This window comes from Theobroma cacao, chromosome 1 (genome assembly GCF_000208745.1).
Source record: "Theobroma cacao cultivar B97-61/B2 chromosome 1, Criollo_cocoa_genome_V2, whole genome shotgun sequence".
Lineage (NCBI taxonomy): Eukaryota > Viridiplantae > Streptophyta > Magnoliopsida > Malvales > Malvaceae > Theobroma > Theobroma cacao.
In genome coordinates this window covers 2,306,800-2,321,665 of record NC_030850.1, presented here as the reverse complement: position 1 = coordinate 2,321,665, position 14,866 = coordinate 2,306,800, and the positions used below count along the sequence as shown (strand labels likewise).

The following is a 14,866-nucleotide window of genomic DNA, read 5'->3' as shown; positions in this document are numbered from 1 at the left end:
TCTTTTCTTCTCTTTTTAACCGGTTTAAATTACAAAGTTTAATTGTGACTTGTAACTTGTAAGTGGAATTATTCAATTATATACCAAATTAATTTATTTTTTGATAAATGTTATTATTACTGATTAAAATTGTTCGAACTCAAATTNTAATAGTAGTATATATATATATATATATATATATATGGTTTTAATACTTAACAAAAAAAGTAATTATTTTTTAATAGAGATATCACGATTTGATTCCCATGGATTAAACCTTATGCTTTTTACCTTAATTATGCTTAAAGGTGCTATGTGCTTCTTTAAAATACAAGCCTCTCTTTGTCGTTGGGAAGCAGCCTATTGCTGGAGAGATTCCCTTTTCCAATCTACTACAAAACTATAAATCTTCAAAATGTTTTAACGTAGTACGTTACCGCTGCCTTTGAAAGGTTCTATACCGTCGGATCATTGACCTTTCCGAAAGGTCGAGTCTATCGAGGGTGCTAGATTGGTGTAGTTCTTGTTCCTTGTTGCGTGGGGTGTATTCTTACCACATGCTAATTTCTTTATTTGGAAAACTACCGCTTGAAAGTCAGAAACTTTCCTTTGTTCCGAAGGCTTTGTCCACGAATGGACAATCCATTCCACCTGAATTGACCAAAACATCCTTTCAAGGTGATTGCACTATGCGTGCCCGACACCATGCTCTCAGCCAATCACATGCTTTTCCTCAATAGAAAGGAAAGTTAATTTCTGAAAGTATTATTTTTGCACGTAACCATGCTTGAAAATCAGAAAATTTTGTTTTATTTTTAATTATCACGCATATGATATAAAATTTAATAATTCGTATTTACAAAATTAATTACATTAATTCAGATTAAAGGTTAGGGATTAGTTTTTAATGTTTTAAATTAAATGTCCAACATGTTAGTGCATCTATTAATTGAAATCTATTTGAAATGATTAATTAAAGTGATAAATCAAGTTTAGCACACAATGCATGTTGCTTTAGCATCGAATGATTTGTTGAAGTTAAAAATAATAATATATTTTTAATGATAATCAATCGAATAATATATCAAATTTAATCTCATTTATAAAAAATACATAATTAAGCAAGGTTGTTGATACATACAAAAAAACATATTGATTTATATGTAATATGTATGAAATATGGAAATGAAATAATTTACTAGTATATAAAATACTATATAGTATTATCTTCATTTTAATTTTAATTGATGGAAATTAATTTTTTAGGAAAAAAAGGAAAGCAAAAGAGATAATCATAAAAAAATATATCATTGCGTGTTCATTTGGGCAACGAAGGATCAAACCGAACCGTCGGATCACTTTAACATGTAAAAGACAGCATAATACCGAATAAATTCTCCCAAGCATTCCAAATCCACGTGACTCCTCTTTAAAATTATCCAAATCAGGGATATTTAAGTCATTCGGGTCCTGATAAAAAGCAGCAAAAAGGTCAAATTAATCCATATATAACAAGACAGCCTAAAAAAGGAGCCAATCCTATTCGTTACCCACCGAGCAACCACCTCCAAACGACGCCGCATTTCTCTTCTCCTCCTTGCACCTAGCAGATATTTCCTTGGCATTGTCACTTCAGCTTCCCCAAAAAGTCCTCGCCTCCTCCCTTCACTGTTGCAGAACCACTCTATTGATCGCCGATCAACTAAAGACGAAAACGCTTTTTTTTTTTTTTTTTTTCATTAATCGACTCTTTCAACTCAGTGACTCATCTAAACTAAACTACGTCCGTGTTGAGGTTCAGTTCGGTGATGTGGTCGTGAGTTGCTCTTGTCGTAGGTGTAGAATCGGACACTGAAAAGAGAGAAATATGGATCGGGCGGACCTAACAGTCGGGCCGGCTATGGATATGCCGATCATGCACGACAGTGACCGTTACGATTTCGTCAGAGATATCGGGGCGGGTAATTTCGGAGTCGCCCGGCTTATGAGAGATAAGGTTACCAAAGACCTAGTTGCTGTCAAGTACATCGAGAGAGGCGATAAGGTTAGTTTTGTAAATTTATAGTCAGCGATGTCTTGTTGTTGTGGTTTTGCTCTATTTATGGAAATAAGTTCGTTTGGATTATTATGGTATTTATTGAAGATAAAGCTTTATGTTTCTGGATTTTCATATTTTCTAAGTTGCGGGAATTTATTGCGGGGGTTATATTAATTTTGTCAATTTCGGAAATGTTTTTCCTGCTTTCTCAACTACTTTAACTAACTTTTTTTTTTAGTTTCTAATTTTTAATTTTTAATATTCGGATTAATAAATTATCTCATTAAAATTTGTGCTACTTGTGCTATACAGATAGATGAAAATGTTCAAAGAGAAATTATTAATCATAGGTCATTGAGGCATTCCAATATTGTTAGATTCAAAGAGGTAAGGTTTATACTTACTGTTTTTATTTTATTTTATTTTTAAAAATTAAGTTAATGTCGTGATTAACTATTTATGGAAAATTGTGATGCTAGGTTATTTTAACACCTACTCATCTTGCCATTGTAATGGAATATGCATCTGGAGGAGAGCTTTTTGAGAGAATTTGTGCTGCTGGTAGATTCAATGAAGATGAGGTTCGTTTTCCTTCTATTTTTCATTCATTTTGAATCCCGTTTTAGTTGTGGTTTTGTTTTATATCTATATTCACGATTTTGGTGCAGGCTCGCTTCTTCTTTCAACAACTTATATCCGGAGTTAGTTATTGCCACGCAATGGTAGTCATAATTTATACATTTATTTGTTGTTGAAATTGTATTATGTGTGACTTGATAAACTATTTTTCTCATTGATGTGATGTTTTTTCTCCCTTGATGAAGCAAGTATGCCACCGTGATTTGAAGTTGGAAAACACTTTGTTGGACGGAAGTCCAGCTCCTCGGCTTAAGATATGTGATTTTGGGTACTCTAAGGTATACCTTGCTGGAATCTTTGTTGTTATCCTATCGTTTGATGCTTGGACTTGATGTTAATGGTTCTACTTTCTATAATGTGAAACATTTAGTATCATTTTCTTCGGTGAGGTTGTACTTCTTCTATATAGGATTATGATGATTTTTCTTTGCTTAAAAGTTCTTGTGCTCATTTGCTTCTTTCTTGGCATTTGCTTCCATTTCTTTTGGTACATTTGAGTGAACAATATCATGCAACTTTATAAGTTTTCCATTAAGAAATTTCTTCTTTTGGTTTCTAATAGGTTTTATGATTTTCTGAGATGATTATCATGTTTATATGTTTGGTTGTGGTTGTTCTTCTCAGTCTTCAGTTCTTCATTCGCAACCTAAATCTACTGTTGGAACTCCTGCATACATTGCTCCTGAGGTGCTCCTAAGGCGAGAATATGATGGCAAGGTATATTTACAAGATAATTCAAATTAGTTTGGAATGTCAGTTTACTATTAACATGCAATTCCTTGTTAAGGCTTAAGAGGTAGATGTCATTGTTTTCTAGTTGTGTGTGTGGGTGAAATTACATAAAATTGATGGTTTTCACCTGTTAGTTGATTGAAAACTTCAGTTGACTATCAATAACTTGTTTGCAAAATATGCTAACTAGAAATGATCCTCAGCTGCATAGGCAGTCCTTTGACTAGGAAGGCATAAATTGGTTAATCATTTGTCTGCTTATATAAAATGTGCTGATTTGTTGGATGGATCTGGTTTAGTATTGGAATGAATTTTGGTCCTTTAAACTCTTATTGTTGAGCGTCGATGATTAGGTTTGAAGTTACTTACACTTTTCTGAATATAGTATATTGTCAGGGACAGCATGGGAAGTTGGTTTCTTGTTTGTTTTATTTGGTCAGCTGTGACTGGAGAGTGAAGCTTATATCAGTAGTTTTATTTCTTGATGAATAGGAACTGGTCTTATGGTTGCACTTTTCTTTACACTCTTCTTAAACCTTACTATGTCTTATGGGCCATGTTAACACAAGGCAAATATTTACAAATTGTGACTGGATCTTGAACAATAGGTAATTTATTGATATCCAAATATGCACAAATTAACATCAGAGAGAGTTAGCAATGGTATTACCTGACTCTCTATGGTGTTCTTTTGTCCAAGTGAGTTATACTTTGGCCTATGTGCTTGTTTCAATTAATTTGCATGTTGATGTGAGAATATTTTAATTAGTAAAACGAGTGAATGACTTTGTCTTATGATACCAGATTGCAGATGTCTGGTCATGTGGGGTTACCTTGTATGTGATGCTGGTTGGGGCATATCCTTTTGAGGATCCTGATGAGCCAAAAGATTTTCGGAAGACCATACAAGTATATTATTGAACCTTGTTACTGCATTAGTCTTATTTTTTTCCCCAAAGAAACTGTTGGCTCATGTCTTTTATTGGTTCATGCAGAGAATTCTCAGCGTCCAGTATTCCATTCCTGATGTTGTCCAAATATCTCCAGAGTGTCGGCATCTGATTTCAAGGATTTTTGTTGCAGATCCTACAGCTGTGAGTGATGTCTGCTTACTGCCAATCCTAAATTTGTTTCTTGATTTTTCAAAGCTAACTACTTATTTTGGGACATGAGCATCCAAGAATGTAAAGAGAGACACATGACGACAGAGGGAGTGGCCTTTTTGGCTTTGGGTGGTAATGTATGGAAACGACCATAATTTCAAAGTGATTAAACCTTCTGATAATGGATAATTTTTTGTAACAGAGAATTACAATTCCTGAAATTAGAAATCATGAGTGGTTCTTGAAGAATCTCCCTGCTGATCTGATGGATGAGAACACAATGGGTAACCACTTTGAGGAGCCTGATCAACCTATGCAGAGCACAGATACGATCATGCAGATAATTGCTGAGGCCACCATTCCGGCTGCTGTGGCAATTGGCTTCAACCCTTACATGGGTGGCAGTGATGATGAGTACATGGATGACCTGGATTCTGAATCTGAGCTCGAGGTTGATAGCAGTGGGGAGATAGTCTACGCAATGTAATACCAAGAAGACAGCTTCTCCGCAATGGTGCAGCTGTTTTGCACATATCAAATTTTGAAGACCTAGCTGCAGGGAGTTTATGGTAAGAGTGCCTGGTAAAGTATCGGAGAGAAAGACTGTAGGGGAAGTGCATACTTCACAATGCTGGTCTGAATTGTCATGGTCCGTTGTGTCCATATATGTTCATAGCATGAAAGCTTTCTACAAATCTGTGGAAGAAATTGATATTTAATTCTACTTTACATGGGGAATCACTGAAAAAAAAAAAAGATTCTATATTGGATGGTCATCTCCCCAACTTCCACATCCCGTTCCAGTTGAACTCCTGTTCATTTGTATTTTGGCATTGGTCTTGTACTTTTTGCTTGGTTCTGTTTTTGCAGTTGAATATATATAATTTATATTTTTACTTTGTGTAACACGTACCTTTCAAGTTTTTACGTAGATTTGGTTTCTTGGTAGTATTATGTAACTACCACAGGTTTAGAGTAAGAAAAAAAATTAATTGTCCATATTGAAACTCATTTAGTATTCCAAATTATTGTTCATTTTCTGGCAAAGTTGTCGAAAGGGGTTTTCTTTTTAATTATGTTCTACAATCAATTTTTTTTTTAATAATAAAAATAAATTTGTTTGGTTGGAGTGTCTTCCAACCGAACCACAAAATTTCAATGAGTGGTGATAAATACATAAAGGAGACTAACATATATGAAAAGAAAGGGGGCTCCAGCACCACATGAGAAGAGAGGAATCTTAAAAACAAGTCCGGAGCCAGTTCAAGTTGATGTCTTCTTCATGAACTGTTACCCTTAGATTGCTGAGATAGGATTTGAAACAATCCCATTGATAGGCAGTCTCCTCATCGCATATGACATCCTTCAAACGTCGAAGCTTTGTGATTGTTGGAGGTAGGTTACAACTAGAGCACCCTCTCATATAGAGCTTCCTTAGATTGTGCAGTTCCCCAATCTGGACCGGCATGTTGATGATGCTCAGGCAGTCGGAAATGTCAAAAATATTAAGCTGGGATAAGCTCCCAATGGTCTCGGGCAACCTCACAAGATCGGTACAGGATGCTAGCCTTAGCACTTCTAAGTTTACCAGCTTTCCAATGCCTTCAGGCAGTGCACAAAGCTTGTGGCAGTTAGTGATACTGAGCTTCATCAGATGAACAAGATCACACAACCCATCAGTCAGTTCCACCAGATCATCACAATAGTCAATGTCAATTTCCAAAAGATTCGGAAAAATATCTGACATCTTCTTAGTGCCATTCCCAAAAGCCTGACCGATATTACACATATATAAGGATATTTTTTCCAAATTCTTTAGGTGTAAAGAGCTCTTGCTGAGGGAAGGAACTGACACCTTCTCTAACCTAATTCTCCTTAGATTCGATAAAGAAGACAGAAGCAGAAAGTTACTTAATTCAGCTGGGTAAAAACTGCTATTCGTGACTATCAAAACCTTCAATTTATCCATTTTCTCCATGAAGACAGGCAAGGTGTAGTTCTTCGTCCGAAAATTGAGAACTACAACCTCAACTTCTGGTGCTTGGATGTTGCCCCAGCTGAATGTGAATGTTTCATCTGTGATGAGGTAAAAAATGGCACGAGAACTTAGGGTAGAAGGACTAAATTTCTTATTGTGTGTGCATGTGTCTGAAGGTAGAGATAACAACCTGTGGAGATAGACAAAAGGCGGGCACCAAGAGTTTGCTGCTTTTCTTCCAACCACCAATTGGGAAAATTGTTGCGGCTTAGCTCTACAATTAACCTCTTTCTTTTTTCCACGGGGTCCAAGCTGCTCTGATAGATAGCCAGCTCTCTGAGAAGATCATGTTGCGTGACAAAGTGCTCTTTGTAGTAGCCATCAGCTTCACGTGCATCTTTCCTGGTGAATAAGCAAAAAGAAATCTGTTGGGTAGAGATTCAAACATGTACCACAAACAATAACTTAGTGCCTATCTGATAAGGGAAGCAAGGTTGAAGATCTGTCCTGCTTGATTTACATTCAGATTAATGGAATTATAGGGTACAACAGGAGAAACCCTATAATATGGATAGATTGAAGAGAATAAAATGAGAATGGCAGGACATGGATGCTAAAGTTACAGTAGATAGAAAGTAAGAACTGACTAGCATACCTCACGACTACAAGATTAACTAGATTCCTGGTAGAGAGTTCATGGAGGTTGAAAATGGCATCATCATCTTCATCAAGTTTGTACTGCTCAACCCACATATCAATGAGGGCAGTAGCAGGAATCCAGTGATCTTCAGGGAACGAACCTAGGTCCAGGTAGCAGTCCCTTATTCCTGCCTTACTATCCAACGCATCTAAACTGCTTTGAAGACAAGTAAGCAGCTCATTGCTAGAATTAAAGATGGATTCTCCTTTAGACCGCTGCTTTGCTCTACGTCGCCAGATTGTAACAGGTTGCCCACGAAGTGATCTACCAACCACGTCAAGGGCCAGTGGGAGTCCCTTACAGCTTTTCATTACCTAAAATTCGTTACACAACATCAAAGTCATTTTTTGGAGGTTCAGGAAAACACTTTAATTAAACCGACCTTGGTATACAAATATAAAGATTTGAACCTTTCGATCTTTAATCTAAATTACAGTGGCAAATCAACAGTGAAGTATGAAAGTGTTCAAAGTTTCATACAAGGGGTGAAAGTTAGAACGAGTCTTCAGATTGATAAAAATACCTTATTCACGAGATCATCTGAAATGTCAGGATCCACATCTTTCGAGAATGCAAAGTGACGAAACAGAGTCATAGCATCATCATCATTTAATGGTTTCAGACGATATGTAAAATCAAATCTTGGAAAGGCAAATCTTGATGTTACCAAGATCTTGTAATCTGGCAATGTAAACTTTAACTTCTCAACAAGGGATTCAGATCCAGACCAAACATCGTCCAGGATGAGTAATATGGGATTGGTTGCCATTTTCCTGAAGTTTTGTTCCAAGTGGTTCAGGGCATCCTCCTCATTCTGAAATTCAGGCATTCTAGAATCCTTAAGCCGGAGTAATTTCTGCAAAATGACCTCCAGGTTGGGTGCCTTTGAAACAGTCACATAGAAGATGTTTTCTTTAAATTTTCCTGTTCAAACATCGCATTAGAAATCTGGCAAAGTTTCAAAGATAATTTATAGCATTTTGCAAGTGACAAACATATTCCCCGATTTTAATGCATGAAAATTTGGTAAAATAGAATCCAAAATTTCTCAATCGCTTGCCTCAGTAGAATTCCAGTTGAAGGACCGCACAAAGGAAATCATTCCAACTACAATCAAAATTACTCATAAAATATCTTTACCAAATGCTTGAACAGTTATCTAGTTATTCTACACTCGAAGTCTTACATGGCAAAGTGTTTAATTCAATTGGATTTGACAAATAACGTCTTCCAAAGGATTCACAACTATTCCAAATGAATTTTCAGAAGAAACATTTTCTCCTACTTCCAAAATTTATTCAAGTTAAGCTAGCCATTCCACTCTGGTTTCCACTTGTGACATAACCAAATCAACAGATGTGCATCTAATAATCAAACCAGTCAAGAACCAGAAACTAAAAATCAAGCATAAACAAAGCTAAGCACAGGAAATGATACCTTTGACTCCTTCATCCCGACATAGCTCTTGAACCAAGGTTGTCTTCCCGGATCCACCCTGAGCAGACACAACAATGACCGACACCCCATCTTTAAAAAGCTTCATCTTTAGCTCGGTCAAGGGCGCATCGAATCCAACAACTTCCCCTTGAGGCTTAGGAGGTTCGCATGAACCCACAACTGCAACCTCACTAAACGTCCCATTGTCGCTACCGGACGCCCCTTTGGAACTCAATCTTCTCACTTCCCCAGCAAGTTGTTCCATTTTATAAGACGTTTCTTTGTTGTCTCTTAATAGCTGTATTTGCATATTAATCAGACAGAAGCTGTCGAGCTTTTTCTTCAATCCACGAAGTTTGTATGTATAACAAGTCTTCTTGGGGAAGTTCCACCTATGGACTTTGAAGCACTGCCTGACAAGTTTCTCTCCTGTACAAATGATTTCCATGAACGGTTTCATTTCGTGCTCCCTGTCATGAAGTTTGTTGAGTGATTCTATGGCTTTGATTGTTGGCTGTATGGATGATAGCGTGGATTCCAGTTCCGCCAAGGCATCACGGAACTGGGCAAGTGTTTTCCTCGCTTCTACAACGGCTCTAAGCAGCTCTCCAAAAACTGCCCCTAAGGCCGCTCCTCCGACCAAAGCTGCTGCCATAAAAATCTTTGTGGAAACCCCAAGAACCAAAATTCAAGAAATATTAATGTTTTCATCTGAACTTGGCAAGAATTCCCCAAATAAAGGAATCCGCTTTTTTTTATATATATATATATATTCCCCATATTCCTTAATGAAGAAGCTCCTGCCCCCTGGAAATTTCCTTCGGGTACGGGAATCTTTACTTTAATTATAATGGGACCTAAAGAGTGGAAAATAGTCGAGTTAATGTTGACGAAAGTCTATTAATGCTGGCCTCCCTTCTTACGAGCTCTTAAAATGGTTGTTTAGCTAAGGTCTCCGACGCCTTGGTCACAGTCAGAAAAAGGACAAAGCCTAGGCGTGCGTCTTAAGATTTACTGTGAAACACTGAAACTACTTTTCCCACTCCCATGTCCCAACTCCCAACATGTGATGGACGAAAAGAACAGCACCCAAAAAAATAATAATAAATAAATTTTAACTAAATGTAAATTAAAATGTATTTATAATTAATATTAATGTAAACAATCTTTTGGATTGGGTTTTAACATTGAGCTTGTTGCTCGTGTTTTGGCCCAAATTCACCTTGAATCAGGCTTCCATCTCTCTATAAAAGTCTTGATTTCAAATTTCACACTAAAAGTAGAAAATCATCACCATAGCGGAAACCACATTTTACACGAAAATTTCTTAAAACAATGAAATCAATAAATTCCAGAATTTCCAATTCTTTATCTTTGTTTCACAAAAACAGAGCAATATTCTCTTCTTGGTTTTCTTCCCAAACCTAAATTCATAAACATTTCCCTCAGAAAACATTTTTCAAACCAAACACCAAAGACAATCTAATAAACCAATTACATAATTTATGGAACCAGAAACTCTTAAAAGAAGCTATTCAAATCCTCAATCAAATCGAGAAACCCCCAGCTTCTCTCTACTCCGCTCTTATCCAGCTTTGCTGCCAAAACAGAGCTCTTAACGAGGGCAAATCAGTTCACCAACATAAAAAAATTTCTGGGTTTTCAGCCGGCGTAGTTATTTATAACCGCCTTTTATATGTACGCCGAGTGCGGGAGTTTGGCAGATGCCCAGAATGTTTTCGATGAAATGAGTGACAGGGATTTGTGTTCTTGGAACACTTTGATGTCTGGGTATGCTAAAATGGGAATGCTTAAAGAAGCAAATAAGTTGTTTGATGAAATGCCTGAAAGAGATAATTTCTCGTGGACCGCGATGATTTCGGGTTATGTTCGTTTCGATAGGCCTAAAGAAGCTTTGGAGCTGTACAGAATGAAGGAAATGAGCATGGTTTCTAAGTTGAATAAATTTACTGTGTCTAGCGCGATAGCTGCTTCTGCTGCTATGGAGTGTTTTACTTTGTGTAACACGTACCTTTCAAGTTTTTATGTAGAGTTGGTTTCTTGGTAGTATTATGTAACTACCACAGGTTTAGAGTAAGAAAAAAAATTAATTGTCCATATTGAAACTCATTTAGTATTCCAAATTATTGTTCATTTTCTGGCTAAGTTGTCGAAAGGGGTTTTCTTTTTAATTATGTTCTACAATCAATTTTTTTTTAATAATAAAAATAAATTTGTTTGGTTGGAGTGTCTTCCAACCTAACCACTAAATTTCAATGAGTGGTGATAAATACGTAAAGGAGACTAACGTATATGAAAAGAAAGGAGGCTCCAGCACCACATGAGAAGAGAGGAATCTTAAAAACAAGTCCGGAGCCAGTTCAAGTTGATGTCTTCTTCATGAACTGTTACCCTTAGATTGCTGAGATAGGATTTGAAACAATCCCATTGATAGGCAGTCTCCTCATCGCATATGACATCCTTCAAACGTTGAAGCTTTGTGATTGTTGGAGGTAGGTTACAACTAGAGCACCCTCTCATATAGAGCTTCCTTAGATTGTGCAGTTCCCCAATCTGGACCGGCATGTTGATGATGCTCAGGCAGTCGGAAATGTCAAAAATATTAAGCTGGGATAAGCTCCCAATGGTCTCGGGCAACCTCACGAGATCGGTACAGGATGCTAGCCTTAGCACTTCTAAGTTTACCAGCTTTCCAATGCCTTCAGGCAGTGCACAAAGCTTGTGGCAGTTAGTGATACTGAGCTTCATCAGATGAACAAGATCACACAACCCATCAGTCAGTTCCACCAGATCATCACAATAGTCAATGTCAATTTCCAAAAGATTCGGAAAAATATCTGACATCTTCTTAGTGCCATTCCCAAAAGCCTGACCGATATTACACATATATAAGGATATTTTTTCCAAATTCTTTAGGTGTAAAGAGCTCATGCTGAGGGAAGGAACTGACACCTTCTCTAACCTAATTCTCCTTAGATTCGATAAAGAACACAGAAGCAGAAAGTTACTTAATTCAGCTGGGTAGAAACTGCTATTCGTGACTATCAAAACCTTCAATTTATCCATTTTCTCCATGAAGACAGGCAAGGTGTAGTTCTTCGTCCGAAAATTGAGAACTACAACCTCAACTTCTGGTGCTTGGATGTTGCCCCAGCTGAATGTGAATGTTTCATCTGTGATGAGGTAAAAAATGGCACGAGAACTTAGGGTAGAAGGACTAAATTTCTTATTGTGTGTGCATGTGTCTGAAGGTAGAGATAACAACCTGTGGAGATAGACAAAAGGCGGGCACCAAGAGTTTGCTGCTTTTCTTCCAACCACCAATTGGGAAAATTGTTGCGGCTTAGCTCTACAATTAACCTCTTTCTTTTTTCCACGGGGTCCAAGCTGCTCTGATAGATAGCCAGCTCTCTGAGAAGATCATGTTGCGTGACAAAGTGCTCTTTGTAGTAGCCATCAGCTTCACGTGCATCTTTCCTGGTGAATAAGCAAAAAGAAATCTGTTGGGTAGAGATTCAAACATGTACCATAAACAATAACTTAGTGCCTATCTGATAAGGGAAGCAAGGTTGAAGATCTGTCCTGCTTGATTTACATTCAGATTAATGGAATTATAGGGTACAACGGGAGAAACCCTATAATATGGATAGATTGAAGAGAATAAAATGAGAATGGCAGGACATGGATGCTAAAGTTACAGTAGATAGAAAGTAAGAACTGACTAGCATACCTCACGACTACAAGATTAACTAGATTCCTGGTAGAGAGTTCATGGAGGTTGAAAATGGCATCATCATCTTCATCAAGTTTGTACTGCTCAACCCACATATCAATGAGGGCAGTAGCAGGAATCCAGTGATCTTCAGGGAACGAACCTAGGTCCAGGTAGCAGTCCCTTATTCCTGCCTTACTATCCAATGCATCTAAACTGCTTTGAAGACAAGTAAGCAGCTCATTGCTAGAATTAAAGATGGATTCTCCTTTAGACCGCTGCTTTGCTCTACGTCGCCAGATTGTACCAGGTTGCCCACGAAGTGATCTACCAACCACGTCAAGGGCCAGTGGGAGTCCCTTACAGCTTTTCATTACCTAAAATTCGTTACACAACATCAAAGTCATTTTTTGGAGGTTCAGGAAAACACTTTAATTAAACCGACCTTGGTATACAAATATAAAGATTTGAACCTTTCGATCTTTAATCTAAATTACAGTGGCAAATCAACAGTGAAGTATGAAAGTGTTCAAAGTTTCATACAAGGGGTGAAAGTTAGAACGAGTCTTCAGATTGATAAAAATACCTTATTCACGAGATCATCTGAAATGTCAGGATCCACATCTTTCGAGAATGCAAAGTGACGAAACAGAGTCATAGCATCATCATCATTTAATGGTTTCAGACGATATGTAAAATCAAATCTTGGAAAGGCAAATCTTGATGTTACCAAGATCTTGTAATCTGGCAATGTAAACTTTAACTTCTCAACAAGGGATTCAGATCCAGACCAAACATCGTCCAGGATGAGTAATATGGGATTGGTTGCCATTTTCCTGAAGTTTTGTTCCAAGTGGTTCAGGGCATCCTCCTCATTCTGAAATTCAGGCATTCTAGAATCCTTAAGCCGGAGTAATTTCTGCAAAATGACCTCCAGGTTGGGTGCCTTTGAAACAGTCACATAGAAGATGTTTTCTTTAAATTTTCCTGTTCAAACATCGCATTAGAAATCTGGCAAAGTTTCAAAGATAATTTATAGCATTTTGCAAGTGACAAACATATTCCCCGATTTTAATGCATGAAAATTTGGTAAAATAGAATCCAAAATTTCTCAATCGCTTGCCTCAGTAGAATTCCAGTTGAAGGACCGCACAAAGGAAATCATTCCAACTACAATCAAAATTACTCATAAAATATCTTTACCAAATGCTTGAACAGTTATCTAGTTATTCTACACTCGAAGTCTTACATGGCAAAGTGTTTAATTCAATTGGATTTGACAAATAACGTCTTCCAAAGGATTCACAACTATTCCAAATGAATTTTCAGAAGAAACATTTTCTCCTACTTCCAAAATTTATTCAAGTTAAGCTAGCCATTCCACTCTGGTTTCCACTTGTGACATAACCAAATCAACAGATGTGCATCTAATAATCAAACCAGTCAAGAACCAGAAACTAAAAATCAAGCATAAACAAAGCTAAGCACAGGAAATGATACCTTTGACTCCTTCATCCCGACATAGCTCTTGAACCAAGGTTGTCTTCCCGGATCCACCCTGAGCAGACACAACAATGACCGACACCCCATCTTTAAAAAGCTTCATCTTTAGCTCGGTCAAGGGCGCATCGAATCCAACAACTTCCCCTTGAGGCTTAGGAGGTTCGCATGAACCCACAACTGCAACCTCACTAAACGTCCCATTGTCGCTACCGGACGCCCCTTTGGAACTCAATCTTCTCACTTCCCCAGCAAGTTGTTCCACGTTATAAAACACTTCTTTGATGTCTCTTGTTTGCTGTGTTTGCATATTAATCTCACAGAAGTGCTTGAGCTCTTCCTTCAATCCACGAAGTTTGTTTGTATAACAAGTCTTCTTGGAGAAGTTCCACCTATGGATTTTGACGCACTGTTGGACAAGTTTCTCTCCTCTAGAAATGATTTCCATGAGCGGTTTTGTCTCGTGCTCCCTGTCATAACGTATGTTGAGTGATTCTATGGCTTTGATTGTTGGCTGTATGGATGATAGCGTGGATTTCAGTTCCGCCAAGACATCACGGAACTGGGTAGCTGTTTTACTCGCTTCTACAACGGCTTTAAGCAGCTCTCCAAAAACTGCCCCTAAGACCGCTTCTCCGAGAATAGCTGCTGCCATAGAAATCTTTATGGAAACCCCAAGAACCAAAATTCAAGAAATATTATGTTTTCATCTGAACTTGCCAAGAATTCCACATAACAGAAATCCCCAAATAAAGGAATCCGCTTTTTTTTTTTTATATTCCCCATATTCCTTAATGAAGAAGCTCCTGCCTCCTGGAAATTTCCTTCAGGGACGGGAATCTTTACTTTAATTATAGTGAGACCTAAAGACTGGTGAAGACTCGAGTTGATGTTGACGAAACTGGCCTCCCTTCTTTCAAGCTCTTAAAATGGTTGTTTGACTAACGCGTCCGACGCCTTAGTCACAGTCAGAAAAAGGACAAAGTGTAGGCGTACGTCTTCAGATTTACTGTGAAACAGTGAAACT

The 14,866-nt window shown here is 37.6% G+C and overlaps 3 protein-coding genes across 3 annotated transcripts; 1 reads left to right on the top strand and 2 right to left on the bottom strand.

Moving 5' to 3' along the window:
- Positions 1,485 to 5,387, top strand: LOC18611074 (serine/threonine-protein kinase SRK2I). The gene is made up of 9 exons (XM_007047097.2): positions 1,485 to 2,023; positions 2,330 to 2,404; positions 2,497 to 2,598; positions 2,686 to 2,739; positions 2,842 to 2,934; positions 3,281 to 3,373; positions 4,193 to 4,297; positions 4,384 to 4,482; positions 4,694 to 5,387. Exons 1-9 carry the CDS (start codon positions 1,847 to 1,849, stop codon positions 4,976 to 4,978), a joined length of 1,083 nt encoding a protein of 360 aa, XP_007047159.2. The 5' UTR covers positions 1,485 to 1,846; the 3' UTR covers positions 4,979 to 5,387.
- Positions 5,540 to 9,449, bottom strand: LOC18611073 (probable disease resistance protein At5g66900). Its single transcript, XM_007047096.2, has 5 exons — positions 8,607 to 9,449; positions 7,693 to 8,093; positions 7,125 to 7,483; positions 6,660 to 6,871; positions 5,540 to 6,567 (listed from the first exon to the last, which is right to left on the bottom strand). The coding sequence occupies exons 1-5, from the start codon at positions 9,259 to 9,261 to the stop codon at positions 5,732 to 5,734; spliced, it is 2,463 nt and encodes an 820-aa protein (XP_007047158.2). The 5' UTR covers positions 9,262 to 9,449; the 3' UTR covers positions 5,540 to 5,731.
- On the bottom strand, positions 10,949 to 14,743 carry LOC108662621 (probable disease resistance protein At5g66900). Its single transcript, XM_018123945.1, has 5 exons — positions 13,840 to 14,743; positions 12,926 to 13,326; positions 12,358 to 12,716; positions 11,893 to 12,104; positions 10,949 to 11,800 (listed from the first exon to the last, which is right to left on the bottom strand). Exons 1-5 carry the CDS (start codon positions 14,492 to 14,494, stop codon positions 10,965 to 10,967), a joined length of 2,463 nt encoding a protein of 820 aa, XP_017979434.1. The 5' UTR covers positions 14,495 to 14,743; the 3' UTR covers positions 10,949 to 10,964.

Excerpts from the sequence above, each read along its gene's own strand:
- LOC18611074 (XM_007047097.2), top strand. The coding sequence starts at position 1,847 with ATGGATCGGGCGGACCTAACAGTCGGGCCGGCTATGGATATGCCGATC. Across the intron at positions 2,599-2,685 it reads GTAGATTCAATGAAGATGAG|GCTCGCTTCTTCTTTCAACA; the intron begins GTTCGTTTTCCT and ends ATTTTGGTGCAG. Across the intron at positions 2,935-3,280 it reads GTGATTTTGGGTACTCTAAG|TCTTCAGTTCTTCATTCGCA; the intron begins GTATACCTTGCT and ends TGTTCTTCTCAG.
- LOC18611073 (XM_007047096.2), bottom strand. The coding sequence starts at position 9,261 with ATGGCAGCAGCTTTGGTCGGAGGAGCGGCCTTAGGGGCAGTTTTTGGA. Across the intron at positions 6,872-7,124 it reads GTTAATCTTGTAGTCGTGAG|GAAAGATGCACGTGAAGCTG; the intron begins GTATGCTAGTCA and ends CTTATTCACCAG. Across the intron at positions 6,568-6,659 it reads CCTTTTGTCTATCTCCACAG|ATGAAACATTCACATTCAGC; the intron begins GTTGTTATCTCT and ends ACCTCATCACAG.
- LOC108662621 (XM_018123945.1), bottom strand. The coding sequence starts at position 14,494 with ATGGCAGCAGCTATTCTCGGAGAAGCGGTCTTAGGGGCAGTTTTTGGA. Across the intron at positions 13,327-13,839 it reads TCGGGATGAAGGAGTCAAAG|GAAAATTTAAAGAAAACATC; the intron begins GTATCATTTCCT and ends ATGTTTGAACAG. Across the intron at positions 12,105-12,357 it reads GTTAATCTTGTAGTCGTGAG|GAAAGATGCACGTGAAGCTG; the intron begins GTATGCTAGTCA and ends CTTATTCACCAG.